We start from the raw sequence: 15,515 nt of genomic DNA, 5'->3' as shown, positions 1-15,515 counted from the left end.
CCCTAAACTTCACAGTTAGCAACCACTCCACTTGAGTTACTTAACCCCTGGCATAAGAGCTATGGAAGTGGACAAAGCCAAGTGGAAGCTCTGAAACTGTCCCTGCCACTCTGCCTTGGTCAAAATAGTAAATAAAGAACAATACTGCATCGGCAATACTGGAAATAAAAGACAAATATTGCAAATATTTGTAAATGCTGTAAAAATTAAAAACAAATTTATAAAATTTTATTATAAATACTGTAAAGAAAAAACAATATTGCCTGGAACTATGGCAGAGATTGAAGCCACCCTTAAAGACCCGAAAGATTCAGGCACCGTGATCACCATCACATCCCTACTTAATTCAATAGTCTAGCCCCTACAAAAACACACGTCCAGCATATGAACCTATCTATGAAACAGAAACAGAATCACAGACATAGAGAACAGACTGGTGGTTGCCAAGGGGGAGGGGGTTGGGGGGAGGGCTGGAGTGGGAGGTTGGGGTTAGCAGATGTAAGTTTTTATATATAGAATGGATAAACAACAAGGTCCTACTGTCTAGCACAGAGAACTATATTCAATATCCTATGATAAACCATAATGGAAAAGAATATTTTGTAAAAAGGAATGTATATATATATATATATATATGTATAACTGACTCACTTTGCTGTACCACAGTAATGAACACAGCATTGTAAATCAACTACAGTTCAATAAAAAACAAAACAAAACACATGTCTAGGAGCATGATGCTAGACTACTGCACACATATACTCATTTACCCTTCATAACAACCCCATGAGGAAATCAGTAATATTTCCGCTATTTTTCAGTTGTGTTGAGACATAGGTAACCTGCCCAAGGTCATACAGCTAATTAGTGGCAGCGCAAGCAGGGTGGCACATGCGCCTATACTATTAATCACTTTTTTCATTGCCTCTCCATGTAGGGCAGGTTTCTGATGTGCGGCCTGTCCAACACACACCCACATGCGTGAAGGTGGACGTAAAAGATAATTCACCATCCGGAGAAAGTGCTCATTGAGCTTCCTCTGTGGCCCATGCCAGGACTCAACAACCTCTGTATGAACAGCCATGAAGGTGTGTCCCTGCCCTTTTATTTTCAGATGAGAGTGGACATTCGGTCTCAGATTCAAGTTACTGGCTCCAGGAGGACACTAGTTCAAATCAGAATCATAACACTAGCTTTGAGTGGATTCCAGGGGACTCGTAACCCGGCACGACAGCTAGTCCCCACGTACCCCTCTAGGTCACAGAACAGCCACTTCCTGAATGGAACCAAAGTTCAGGGGCAAACGGCCCTCTCGTGGTGAAAGATGGATACGTGTTTGGTCTCAGAAGCCCCAACCTGCAGCATCAGTGCCTTAATGGAGCTTTCCCTCCTTCTGAGGCCTTTCTCAGGCAACTGGAAGAAAAACAAAATGCAACCCTCAATAGGCAGGGACAAGGATGCAGAGCAGGGGCACGGCGGCAGGCAGTTCCCCTTCCTAAATTCTACTCACTGTTGAACTTTTGACGAGTTCGGGAGACAGCGGGAGTCAGTCCTGTGGAGGAAGATCGAAAGGCCTCTTCCATCAACATCTATAACTGGCTAACAGCCAACCAGTTCTGCCGAAATCAAACACAAGTGAAGCAAGATATTATGCTGCTTAAAAATGTGTTGCCTCACTATTTACAATAGCCAAGACATGGAACCAACCTAAATGCCCATTGACAGATAAACATAAAGCAGTTGTGGTATATATTTAAGATGTTATGGAAAAACCCAAACGGACTTTTTGGCCAACCCTATATATATAAATATATATATATATATAAAATGGAATGTTAGCCATAAAAAGAACGAAATAATGCCATTTGTGGATGGACCTAGAGATTATCATACTAAGTGAAGTAAGTCAGAGAGAGGCAAATATTGTGTGACATCACTTATATGTGGAATTTTTATAAAAATGATACAGAGACTTCCCTGGTGGCGCAGTGGTTAAGAATCCGCCTGCCAACGCAGGGGACATGGGTTCGAACCCTGGTCCGGGAAGATCCCACATGTCGCAGAGCAACTAAGCCCGTGTGCCACAGCTACTGAGCCTGTGCTCTAGAGCCCACGAGCCACAACTACTGAGCAGCCCACGTGCATAGACCCACATACATAGAAAAGAAGCTTACAGTTACCAGGGGGAGAGGGGAGAGGGATAAACTGGGAGATTGGGATTGACATATACACACTACTATATATAAAATAGATAACCAGCAAGGACCTACTGTATAGCACAGGGAACTCTACTTAATACTCTGTAATGAACTATATGGGAAAAGAATCTAAAAAAGAGTGGATATATGTATAACTGATTCACTTTGCTGCACACCTGAAACTAACACATTGTAAATCAACTCTACTCCAACAAAAAAATTTTTTAAATGTGCTGCCTTAAACCTTATCATTGAAAACATGACCCTTAAATATAGTTTACATGAAATATTGAGTTTTATTAAATACATTCCTTCCTGTTCAAGAAAAAGAATATTATTACACTTACCTTAAAAGATCCTCTTCCCAATAGCATCCCCTTCTTTCCACCAGAGAGGTAATCAGTGCCCTGAATTTTGTCTTTGGAATCTCCTTGTTTTTCTTTAAGTTATATAAACATACATGTATAGGCCTGCCCTGAACCTACGCAGCCCTGGCCAAGAATACTTGGAAGCCTAGGGACCATATATCCAAATTATAAAATTTATAAATCAAGCTAGCAAAGTGTTAATTAAAAAAATAATAAGTAAGTTTTGTCCTCCTGCCTGGAAAAGTGAACCTTCTTGAAAACCTAGAAAGCCAGATTCAAATTCTCAGATTACCAATGAGGCTAAGCATTTTCGCACCTTTATTGGCCATTCCCCTGCTGTGAAATGATTATTTTGTGATTTTCCTAATGGGTTGTTTTTTTCTTACTGATTTTTTTTTTTTTTTGATTCATAGAAGGGTTTTACATATTCTAGATACTAACCCTTTGTCCAGTTCCAAGTATTGTAAATACTTGCTGCAAGGCTGAGCTTGCATTTTTACTCTTTTTGGAGTACTTTCATGAACAGAAGATCTAAATTTTAATGCATTTAAATTTATTAACCTTTTCTAAATTAGTTAATATATGTAAAAGTTTGAAGCAGTGTCTGACACATATTGTTTATTGTAATTTTTGTATTCTTTTCCTTCATGATGTGAAATTTTTATATCTAGTTTAAAAAAGCCTTTCCTATCCTGAAGTTATGCATATTTTCCTAAGAATGTCTTCTAAAAATTTTAGATATTTGCCCTTCACCTGGCATGAATTTCTTTTTCTTTTTCCTTTTTTATAACAGCTTTATTGGGAAATAATTAGCATACCATAAGTCACCCTTTTAAAGTATATATTTCAGTGTTTTTCAGTAAACTCAGTTGTGCAACAACGTCCACTAATTCCAGAACATTTTCATCACCCCAAAAAGAAACCCCATAGGCACTGACTTTAATATATAGCATATATATAACCAATATCCAGCACAATTTCTATTCTTTCTCCAGTGATTCACAACATCATCTCCGTCACAAATCAAGTTTTCCTATCTGCGTGGATTTGTTAGATCTCTCTATTCTCTTCCATTGGCCTATTTATCTATCCCTGCACTAATACATGCTGTCTTATTAAAGCAAGCTGTCATTCTATATTTTCTCATGAGAATATTGATTTCTACTGACACTTTGTACTTCCATATAAATTTTAGAAATAACTTGTCAATTTCCACAGAAATCCCAGTTGGAAACAGTTAAAATTCTGTTACATCGTGAGGAAAATTGATATACTTACAATATTGACTCTTCTGTTTCATAAAGATATTACTCTCCATTTTATTCCACTTTTAAAGAGTATTTTAAAATAACGTTTTATAATTCTTTCCTCAATTTTTGTTCTGTTTCTCCCTAAATGTTTTACATTTTTATTGTAAACTTGAAAGCTTTTTTATTTGGCTATTGAAAATGTTTTTTTTGAAAACATTTTTTTCTACAATAAGAATTTTGTTTCCAGTTATAATTATTTCTTTTTAATGCTTAAATGTATTGGTTACTACTGTTGGCACAAAATGAATAGATGTGGTTATAGCAGACATCTTTGTCTTGTTCCTAAACTTAAAGAGAATGCATTTGATCTTTCAATATGTTTGCAGTATTTTGTAAGCTACTCGTCACCTTTAAAATTTGTTGTTTCTCCTTTGCCAAGAGTTTTTCATTAATGATGTTGAATTTTATCAAATGCTTTTCCTGCATCAAGTTAGATGATCCTGATTTTGATTTTAATCTGCTAATGTGACAAATTACTATTTTTTTTAATTTTTTTACTCATTACTATTTTTAATCAAAGATCCCATCAATTCTAAAACATACCATGATTTTATGCTCCATTAAGGAAAGAAAAAACAGCTGCCCACTGAATATTCCAATTTAAGATACAGTTAAGTAAAAATACAGGCATTTTAGAATTGATAAAAATACAAAGTAACTTATAAAGAAAAACTGCCATGCATTCTTGGGGTTAAACACAGATCTATTGTGATGTATTCAATTTTGTATTATCCTCTGGCTTTAATTTGCTATTATTTTTTTTTTGCATGTTCATGAGTGATATTGGTTGTAATTTTTATTTTTGTACTGTCCCTGTTAGATTTTGGGAATGAGATTTATCTATTTTGTATAATACTGGAATTTTTTTCTCTGAATGTTTAGTAAAACTCACTAATAAAACTCTCTAGGCTTGGAGATTTGTGGGATAGAGTTTTGACTACGATTGAATTTCTTTATAATGGTTAAAGGATCATGATTTATACATCTTCTTGAGCCTATTTGCTAACTTGTCTTTTTTTGTAGGAATATATCCTTTTCATCAAAATTTTCAAATTTATTGGCATGAAGATACTCAGATTTTCTCAAATATTTAAAAATCAATGCATCTGACTTTTTAATTCTTCATATTGTTTATTTATGCCATCTCTCTTTTTTCCTTGATCAAACTTGCCTAACTTGTCCATTTTATTACTCTTTTTGAATCCCAGCTTTTCTTATTCTCTCATGGTATGGTTGCTTTCTTAGTTTCTTCTGTTATGATTTATTATGTCCTTCTTTCTTTCAGTTTGAAGCTTAACTCATTAATTTTCTGTTCCCCTTTTTCTAATATAAGCAAGGAACGTAATATTGCATCTCCTAAATGCTGTCTTAGTGGAATGCCACAAGTTTCTATACGTAGTTTGTTTTTATTAAGTTCTGAATTATGTCCTAATCTCCATTATCATTTCCTCTCTGATTGCCAAGTTGTCTCTTAGTGTTAGGTTTTTAACATTCATCTCTATTAATTTTATCCTGAATGTGCACACAAGATGTTCTGAATCAGAGATAGATTTCTTATTACTTTAAGGTAAGTAAGTGCCTCCGCCCCCTTTACCCCAGACTTAGCCCTGGGGCTGTGCAGTAAGAGTCATGGGATTTTTTTCCCCACACAGTGAGTGGCGTTAAGTAAGAACAAACCCAGACTTCGGTACGACAAGACTTTATTGGAAATACGAGAGGAACTATAGGGAGGCTACAGCAATAGAGAGGATGCTCTGACCGTAAGAGCTGCAAGCAGCTCAAAGACAGATCAGATGCCTTTACAGGAACGAGTAAACAAGGCTAGAAAGCTCTGGGTATGAGGGAGTGCGGGGAGCAGATGACAGAATGGGACAGCTGATCAGGGAATGTCTTTTTTTGTGGTCAGTTTTCAAGAGGTGTTGTTGAGGAAAGACTATTCCACATTCCAGCGCTGGCTCAGGCTGAGGGTGGATTCAAGTTCAGGAGCCTGTCGCGGAGCAGCCTGAAGTTTGATCAGGTCAAGTTAGAGGGCATTTTGCCCAGACTGGTCTTTGGGAACAACCAGTTCAACTAATTATCTATGAGAAAAAAAACAGGAATCTGGAGGGTCTAGGTCTGGCTTTGTCATAGGTAGTCAAAGGAGTCATCTACACATCTTACCTTAGTCATCTTGGGAAAGGAGGTTCTTTGCAGTAAGCCATTTCCTGGAATACAACAGAGTAAAGGGATTTCTTAACTGTTCTGTCCATACATCTATTTCAGCTCTGAGGATCTCCTAATCCCATAGCCACGTCCACAAAATGATGCCTCAGAGAAGTTGCTGCAAACAATCTTTATGAATTATGTTATACAATCTTCATGCATATTTCAGAATATGTATTGCCCTTTTTCTATAATACCTTAAACTGGAAAAAAAAAAAGGCAATTTCAAATATAAGAAGTTTCTTTCAGGTAAGAGTAATATTTTAACAGTAGTCTACCGGCTTAAGGCTGTAATTCTTATTTCTCTCTTGGGGCTAATTGTATTGAATAGGGTTCAGTATTTTGAAGGTTACTTTCTTTTGTGAGCTCCTTATCTTCTACTTGATTCCAGTGTTTAAAAATAAAATGAATTTTAAGTGATGTCAGAGAAAATAAGCCTAACATTTAAATTATCTATTAGTGTGGATAACATTTAACAATTTTAAAAGTTAATGATTCTATGGACTTCCCTGGTGGCGCAGTGGTTAAGAATCCGCCTGCCAATGGAGGAGACAAGGGTTCGAGCCCTGGTCCAGGAAGATCCCACATGCCGCGGAGCAACTAAGCCCATGCGCCACAACTACTGAGCCTGCGCTCTAGAGCCCGCGAGCTACAACTACTGAGCCCGTGTGCCTCGAGCCCGTGCTCCGCAACAAAGAGAAGCCACCGCGATGAGAAGCCCGCACACCGCAACAAAGAGTAGCCCCACTCGCCACAACTAGAGAAAGCTCGCACACAGCAACGAAGACCCAAGGCAGCCAAAAAATTAATTAATTAATTAATTAAAAGTTAATGATTCTATAAGTCGTCTTATTGTAGTTAAAATGTACCCCTAAGCAGTATTTTTCAAGAACTGTAGAAGAGCTTAATATTCAAGGAGATCCAAGAGTTGAATGCATAAGCATACTTGATAAAGCTAACACAAATGTCAACAATAACAAAGTAAGCAATGGCAATGGAGACAATGATGCTGAAGTAACCGATGTAGCAGAAGCATGTTCTGGTCAATTAGAACGCAGCAATAAAGGCTGAGAGGTTTACAAGATCAGAAGACAGAACCTTCGGATAAATAAAAAGAATGAGAAGGAATCAATGACTCAGGAAACATACTTCACTGTGCAAATTCAGGAGAAAAATGGAAAGAAGCAGGTGAAGAGATGTGGAGAAAAAGTTGAGAATGAAGAAAATTTTTCTCACAATAGCATGGGAATTCCACAGAGGATTTCTTAATAGAAACAAATGTGGAGATGAACTAGAATGGATATGAGGTTCTAGAAAAAGAGGAAAAAACTTCCATAAAAGTGACCTAATATCTCATCCAGCCACACTAACTCTCTGTTTCTTAAAAAGCAACATGGTTTCAGAATCGTTCCTTGCTCAAGCTCCAAATTTATACCATGTCACCATTAAAGAGGCAGAAGGATATCAACCTAAATTCAAAAGTCCACTATCTCTGCGTTTACCACCTCTCTGCTGGCTTGAGGGATGTTTTGATTTGTGAAGACTGTAGAAATACGACAAAAATAAAGACAGAAATTACATCACAATAGAATTTTATAGTACATCTGTTTAATTATATTATGACCATTAATGCAACATCTGCCTCAATAATTTAACCCAGATAATAAAAAAAAAAAGGCATAATGACAGTTTAAAGCTGGTTCAATCACGATTTTACAAGCTTATTATTAAGAGTGAAAACAGAAGACTATTTAAAATAGCTGAAAAGATAATATGTGTCATAGTGCTTAATGTTTCTGTAACTGTTGGTAAGGCTTACATCTAAATCTGACGCAGAATTCTTAATGGCATTGAAGCAGCTCTTTTCTCAGCCTCACGCACGGTATATGTACACTGGTGCTATGAGTCCGGAAGAGACTGGCTATGAGTACCACTTCTTGTCTTCAGCTGGGACTGTGCAATATCAGCAAGTGCGCTCTGTATCTTTTCCAGAAGCATGTCCCCTCGATAAACAACATCCTCCAGACATGTGGCAGCTTCGTGATTTTCTTCTTCCAGCTTATACAAGCTTGCAGCCTTTAGAAGACACAAATTTAAGAATGTTCTGAGAAATGAAAAACTTGGAGATTAATGAAAGTTGAGATGGAAAGAACCTGCAGTAAAAGTATTTACTTTTAAATCTGATGACTACGCAACCATTGTGATAGATTTTTCAGCTGCAGAAATCCTAAGATCAGATAAAACTTTCAGTGGCATAAATCCTAAGATCAGAGTTTTCCCTCTATGAATTATTTAAAAGATGACTTTTCGATTGGAGATCTCTGCGTGGCTACATGAGACTCCCTTCCACACTGCTTTCGGACACTACTATTCTACTCCACACCCAGAATGTGCCCCTCCTCTCACTCTTCGCAAGGAAAAGAAGCTAACTGAGGAAAATGGCAAGTTTTCTTTAAGCTCAAAATTGGACAATTATATACATTCAGCTCAGTCTTTAACAGACTACAGTAGTTCACAGTAAAATTCCCACTTTAAAATTTAGAGTAACTTTGGAAATTGTAACAAAAGGAACTAAATCTATCTCTTTAATTCAAAATTCTCTATTCACAAAATTCTCAAAGGAAAAGAGATTTTTACCTGTAAAGCAGCTGTAGATTCTTCACTGGGTAAGGAATCTATCAAAACATCAATGTCTTTTGCTGTTCGTGCAATCAACGCTGCAAAAAGCTGGGCATATTCTAGAGAAAGACAGTACTCATTTAGGATATTAGAGAATCTCAAGTTTTCAGAAAGAGAAATTAAACTTTATGAAAACAGAAAACTTCATAACTTTTTCTGTAGCAGGCTTCTAATGATTAAAGTATAATTTTAACACATCAATTCTATTACGTTTGAGAATTAGCTTTAATAGTAACTCAAATTGGAATGTAAGCATAATGTATATCATTTCATTTATCAGGACAATACAGTGGTCGCTTGAATAAAGGAATCTATAAACGGGATGCCTTTCTTATTAAGGTCCCTCAAGTAAAATTCAGCTAAATTCATACAATTCTCCTCTAAACAAGTAAAACATCTGTTATTTGACAAGAAAAGAATTATGAGGTGTTACGTAAATTGACTACAACAAATTCATTTCTTTTATGACAAACTTGTAGTAATATTCTCAAACAATAACATTTTTAGAAAGCCATAAATAAGTTGAATTTTTCAATAAATCTAATTTTAAGGGATTACAGGTAATGTGAGAGTCAAACTAAGAGAAGCCAAGAAAATCTGTTTACCTTCTGTAGGATTAGCTGGCTGATCTTTGTTAATGGCTGTCTGAATATTACTAAAAGAGGCAGGAGGACCACACTGCTGCAACACTCCAATGGCATTACAAAACTGATCTGCAAGCTTGAGGCCAAAGGAAATGTGGCACAGTTAGAAAGGATTTATCTGTTTTACCGATTTTATTGGTAACGGCAGCAACAATGTTTCTATTATAATGATCTCTGAGCAAGAAAATAAAACAGAAAGGAGTAATTCTGGATAACATAAACCAGTTATTAACAATGATTAAATGGTTTAATCATGCCAAAAAAACTACGTTTGGTATCAAATGTTTTAATCATGCAAAGAAACTACATTTGGTTTTAATCATGCAAACAAACTATGTTTGGTATCAATCAAAGAAATACAAAATAATCTTTCTTTTCTTCCCAGGGTAACAGAATGACAAGAGAAATATATGCCAATACTTACTGCAAGCACAAGTAAAGACTTCTGGGGAAGTAGTGGTGGAAAAGAGCAAATGTGATAGGCAAATAGCTAAGAATGGCCCCAGGGTAAATTTTAAAGTGTGACTCGTGTACAAACTATACGACCCCTTTTCTGAACCTAGAGTAGTTACAAGTATAAAAGTGGGGAAAAGACTGCACCTTAAGTATTCTGAAATGTTTTTCTCCAGGACTCAAGCTGTAAACTCCCAGGGCTCTAAAAGTATTCCTTAAGCAGTTTTGAAGATTGAGAATACCAAGTCCTTACTGAAACCATGTCCCATGGGGTTAATGGAAGCTGTCACGCTAACAGAAATACTGGAGTATGTCTTACAGAACAGCAGATAAGGGAACAGCTTGTTAGAAACCCCTCTGCTTGTAACCTGCCTTTAATGATTAAGACTGCTTTAGTTTTTTTTTTCTTTCCCTAATTGCACACCCTCCAAGCTTCACGTAGCCCATGTAATACAGCACCAGACTTCTTACCACCCCTACAGATAACGCTGCTGATGCGTGCATCACTGTAGTAACAGGGGCTTAAGTTGTTTTCCAGAAATTTGGAAGATTTGGAGTGGGCTCCTGCCCAGTTCAGACCAGTTAAGAATAGTTGGGACCACCAACCCTAAAACTGGTCCCGTGCACAACACCAATTACCTCACCTTTTCCCTACCTCCACCCACCTTTCCCCAGGCCTGAGAACACCCTGCTTCTTTACCCCATAAAATCTCAAGCCTCTTGCCTTCTGGGAAGCAATCTGAGATTTGTTCTCCTGTCTCCTCACTCGACTGCCTCCTGAATAAATAAACCCCTTCTCTGCTGCGAAACTCGGTGTCTCAGTGTTTGGCCTGCTCCAAGTCCAGCAAACAAACCTGGCTCCGTAACATTACCATCTCCAAACCTAAGATTCCTAGTCTCCCCAGCAACTTCTCTCAATAGCCCCGACCTCTCAAACCTCAATTCCTTATCTCCAATCACTGAATCAGCATTTCCACTAAGTTTCGCTGCCACTATTTGAATGACAGAACTCAAAGTCAACTGTTTCCTTTGTTTAATATCTAATTTGTATTGAGAATCTCCTAGTCAACCAGTCTAACTTCAGACTCAACTTTCCTTTCACCTTCCAATCCTGCCAATACTACTACAAACTTTCCCTTTTCCTTCTACCATCACTGCTGCTGTTAGTACAACTTCACACAAGAATTGTTTACAACAGACTCCTTACTAATTTCTAGTTCTTATTTTCTTTTTTAAATTTATTTATTTATTTATTTTTGGCTGCTTTGGGTCTTCATTGCTGCAAGCTGGCTTTCTCTAGTTGTGGCAAGCAGGGGCTACTCTTTGTTGCAGTGCACAGGCTTCTCACTGCAGTGGCTTCTCTTGTTGAGGAGCACAGGCTCTAGGCGCAGGGGCTTCAGTAGTTGCGGCTCACGGGCTCAGTAGTTGTGGCTCGCCAGCTCTAGAGCACAGGCTCAGTGGTTGTGACGCACAGGCTTAGTTGCTCCGCAGCATGTGGGATCTTCCCAGACCAGGGATCGAACCCGTGTCCCCTGCATTGGCAGGCAAATTCTTAACCACTGTGCCACCAGGGAAGTCCCTAGTTCTTATTATTTTCTATGTTATTTTACTCTGTTCAAAAATTTTGAGTTTGCCCCAGCATGGTCTTCAAGATAAATCTCCAAGTCTTCAGGCTATTTCAAAGCTTTCAATAATCTAAGTCAACCCTACTTGTTCATTATCTACTCCTCCTTCACATATGCCTGACTGGTGATAAATTCATTCCTGACTACACTGCTTTTGCTCACATTTTGCAAAGGTAATAGAGTGGCAGTTAGTGCTCTGAAGCTGTACAAACATGGATTCTAATTCTGGTTCTGGTAACTCGAGTTTTTTTTAATTTTTAAATTGGGAACATTCTCACATTATAGCATTGTTATGAAGAATACAGAAAACACACACAAATATTCAACACACTGGCTATTTGCTCTGTCCTTATGAAGCTCTCAAAATCCATTTATTCAACAAATATTTATCAAAAATCAACTCTATGACAAGCACTGTATATAACTGTATAAACACAGTGATACAGTGAACAAGACAGTTTCTGCTCTCATGGAGTTCTCAGTGAATAAAATAAATTATATTTTAATAATTTCACAAATAATTACAATTCAGATAAATGCTAATAAGATTCTATTTTAATTAGTATCACTCAACAGTTCACTTTACTTCAGCACTTACAGCTGAAAACACTCAATTCATTACAACTCCTAACCACATACTGCTTTTGCATTATTTAAATGTCTCTTGAGTATATGACATCTTTCTAATCAGACTGTAAACTCCTCAAGGAGTATTTCTCTGTAACCATGATGGTGCACCCATCATGGATACCAGGCACCCATACCAGTTAACCTAGAGGTTTTTCTCCAAAATCCCATGATCAGTCTGCCTACCATGGAGTTAAGGGCCATATTCACTTTTCCTTACTATCCTTCTGGCTATGAGACATGTATGAATACACAACATTTCCCCTAAAATAACATTTGTATCCAGCAGCATCATTACAATTTGATTTTGTAAAGCCTCAAAGGAGTATCTCCCTGAGGGAGATTGGTTGGCAGCCCAGGCAAGTCACCAAAGGTAGAATTTACCTTGGTGAATTCATCAACATTTAGGGGCTGGCCCTCACACACAAAGTAGATCAGTTGCTCGTGAGCAGGTTCACACTCTTCAAGTGCACAAAAACTAATAACAAGAATACCAACTTATTAGCTTCCAGTGAGAAAAAACTGGCAAGAGACCAGGTACTTGGATTTTCCAGTCAACATCTCACCTGGGACATCAAATTATAAATAGAATGACAGAAATGTAAACAATTTACCTCAATGGTAATAAGTATATGAATTCTTTGGTTTGCATATACTTTCTACGTAGACATACAGGAAAAATAATCAGAAGGATCAAAGTAAGGGGGGCTACTCACAACACCTGACTTTCATAGGGAGCAGACCTACTGGCAGGCATTTTTAAAACCTTAAATAAAGATATACGAAGGTCAGAAGATTCACTATCATAAAGACGTCGGTTTTCCCTAAACTGACATGCTGGGGGCGTGGCCAAGAAATGGAACCCTTGGTCTATAGGAACCAACTAAGATGAAACAAAACTTTTCATTTTACTATCACTCCCGCCACAACCTGAAAATTTTGGCGAAGGAATATTCTGGGCTAACATCTAATGAGAAAGATCCAATCATTAAGAACACGGATTGCCCTCCGTGGGTTAAAATTGATAAGGGGGAAAAAGCTTCCGCTTCCTCTCCCCTCCAGGCCAAAGAGGAGCAATCCCATAAGCACCACTGACAAGAAAATAAAACCTTCCCGAGAGAACATGATAAGGCCGTGAAGCGTGACAGTCCACGCAGTGAGATCCACCACTTCGCAGGCTAAGAGGCCGCTGGCTCCCGCACCGCCCCGCAGCCGGCCTCAGACCTTCCAGACCGCGGCGCCGCCTCCCTCCAACCCCAGCGCTTGATGCTGAAGCCCGGCCTCAGTCCACTCCCCCCTTCCGAGTTTTGTCCCTCGGACCTCTTTTTCTGCCTTGCTTTCCCTCGGGAAAGAAGACGACGGAGATTAATCGCGTGCAATTGCTCACCGAGTTCACGGCGTCCTGCAGCTGCGTAAGCCGATCCGCCATGTTCCTCTCGCAAACAAAGAGACGCGAAAGCAGCTGCTCGTACGCAATTGGGCAGCTCTAGGATGCGTCATGGCCAATCACAGGGCTGCGTTCTTGGAGGGGGTGGAGTCAAGCCTTACTCCACGCCCGGCGCGGAGGGGGTGGGACTTTCCGGAGGCCTACTTTATATAGATTACCTCCACCTGAGGCGACTCAGCTGGGCCCACGTTCAGTAACGCGGGGACTGTACAGGGCCCACTCTGTTTGGGGACCAACATACTTTCTCGTGGCTTTTAGGTGTTAAACACTTTACAGAGATTGTTGGATTATGCGGTTTTTAAAAGTAATTTTCCCTACCCTCCCTTGTATCCATTTATAAACATCGCCTTGAATACTTGCATGGACCACAAAACATACACAGCAAGCAACTAAAGAATACTTGGGAGTCACGGTACCGACTTGAGTGTCAAGAAATCCAAATTAAAATTCAGCAAGCAATCAGGACGGGCTGTGTTCGGGTGCCCCTCCGTTGCTTTTGGGTGCGGAGCGCCTGGATGCGTGTTTAAATGTGGGTGTGCTGGGGGAGCTGACACGTGAGATGGAAAGCGTCCAAAACTAGTACTACACTGAGCTGTTAACGGCCGTGTTGGAAGAGTATGGAAAACAGAGGTCTTGTGGGCAAAAGTGAGAGGAGGAAGACGGTAAGGTAAGAGGTAAGGTGTAATCAGCATCTCTTGTTTGTGTGACTGCGAGAAACTCGGTAAGGAACAGAGCAGGGTTGGTGGAGAAGAGATTGGAAGTTTCACAGTGTGTAGTGGGAAGAGAGGTTCCTGGAAAATAAGCCAGGTGCGTAGGTGCGGCAAGTTCAGTTTTAAAAAAGATTAAGCTGTGCAATTTAGGCTTAGACTTGGGACCTATTGAGGGTTTCAGTGTGAAGAGTGATAGTCGAAACTTGGTATTTAAGGAAAGTTAGAGCCTGGGGATAGTCTGGAAAGAAATGAGGCTGGAATCAGCTAATGACTGCTTTGTGGACTTCAGACAAACTCACAGACCCTCCTCCTCAGGCTGATTATCCCTGATTAACCTCCTGGGGTTGGGGGAGGGTGGAGAAAACTCTCCGCTGGGAACTTAGCTTGCGGGATCTACTCCAGCTCTAGCTGGGAAGCTCCACTTCTGCTTCACCACCACCCGACCCCACCTCCAAACAATCGACAAAACTGCTGGGACCTAATTGGGAACCTCTACAGGTGAGGCACCTCCCCCCTTAATGGGATTATTGAGAGAATTCTAATTTGTTTTAACTGTAATATGGGGTAAGCTTGTGACCCTCTCTTCTCACCTCCAGCTGAGAGTGTTCCTTACTGAATGTCTGCCACGTGCCAGGAAGTTATGTGGGTGCTGGGTTTGCAAAGATGAATAAGCCAGGGGCTCACAAGGAAGAGGCGTTTGCAGTTATTCAAGAATGAGGTGAGTTGGGCCTAGACTAGGGTGTTGAGCCTGAGAAGAGAAGACAAGGCTAGCTTTGAAGGAAAAATTCACACGGATTGGTACCTGGTTGGATACAGAGGGATGAATGAGAGCACCCATGAAGGGAGAATACTAAGTTTTGTAGCCTGATTGAAGAGAATTTGGGCGCTTGGGATAGAACCACTCTGAAGCAACTCCTATTACAACCCAACTTCCATCCTGTCATCCTGTTGTTACGTTCCTTACAGTTTTCAGTAGCTCCACAGAGACCTCAGGTTGATGTTCAGCTATTTCTGCTTGGGTTTCAAGGTTGACCATAATCTGGCTCTAGGAAACAGATCCCGCCTCCTCGTGCAATAGTTTTCTGAGTGAAATAATCATTTCAGGTTATTCAGCCACAGCCCCTGAAAACTTTTGTTCTTCCTGGGCTTCTTAAGCCTCTTCTGGCCATGGACCCCTAAAGAATCAGATGAAAACTGTGGACCTTTTCCCCGACCAGGCTCTCAAAATTTTGCATACGTTTTCAGGGGTTTA

General features: G+C 39.4%; 1 protein-coding gene across 5 annotated transcripts; it reads right to left on the bottom strand.

Moving 5' to 3' along the window:
* Positions 1–5,566: 5,566 nt before the first annotated feature.
* MED21 (mediator complex subunit 21) lies at positions 5,567–13,562 on the bottom strand. 5 transcript variants are annotated; one of them, XR_005021590.1, is made up of 6 exons: positions 13,494–13,562; positions 9,363–9,477; positions 8,716–8,816; positions 7,898–8,154; positions 6,037–6,080; positions 5,567–5,954 (listed from the first exon to the last, which is right to left on the bottom strand). XR_005021590.1 is itself a non-coding variant. In XM_036867251.1 (4 exons), exons 1-4 carry the CDS (start codon positions 13,533–13,535, stop codon positions 7,978–7,980), a joined length of 435 nt encoding a protein of 144 aa, XP_036723146.1. In that variant the 5' UTR covers positions 13,536–13,562; the 3' UTR covers positions 7,670–7,977. The 5 variants fall into 5 exon arrangements, 2 of the variants coding, with proteins under 2 accessions (XP_036723146.1, XP_036723147.1); XR_005021591.1 differs by having other exon boundaries at positions 5,567–5,878; XR_005021589.1 differs by having other exon boundaries at positions 5,567–6,080.
* Between the last annotated feature and the right edge of the window lie 1,953 nt (positions 13,563–15,515).

The sequence above is a fragment of the Balaenoptera musculus genome, chromosome 10, assembly GCF_009873245.2.
Source record: "Balaenoptera musculus isolate JJ_BM4_2016_0621 chromosome 10, mBalMus1.pri.v3, whole genome shotgun sequence".
In the NCBI taxonomy this organism is placed as follows: domain Eukaryota; kingdom Metazoa; phylum Chordata; class Mammalia; order Artiodactyla; family Balaenopteridae; genus Balaenoptera; species Balaenoptera musculus.
The sequence above is the reverse complement of the archived record's forward strand: the minus strand, read 5'-3'. Positions and strand labels throughout refer to the sequence as shown.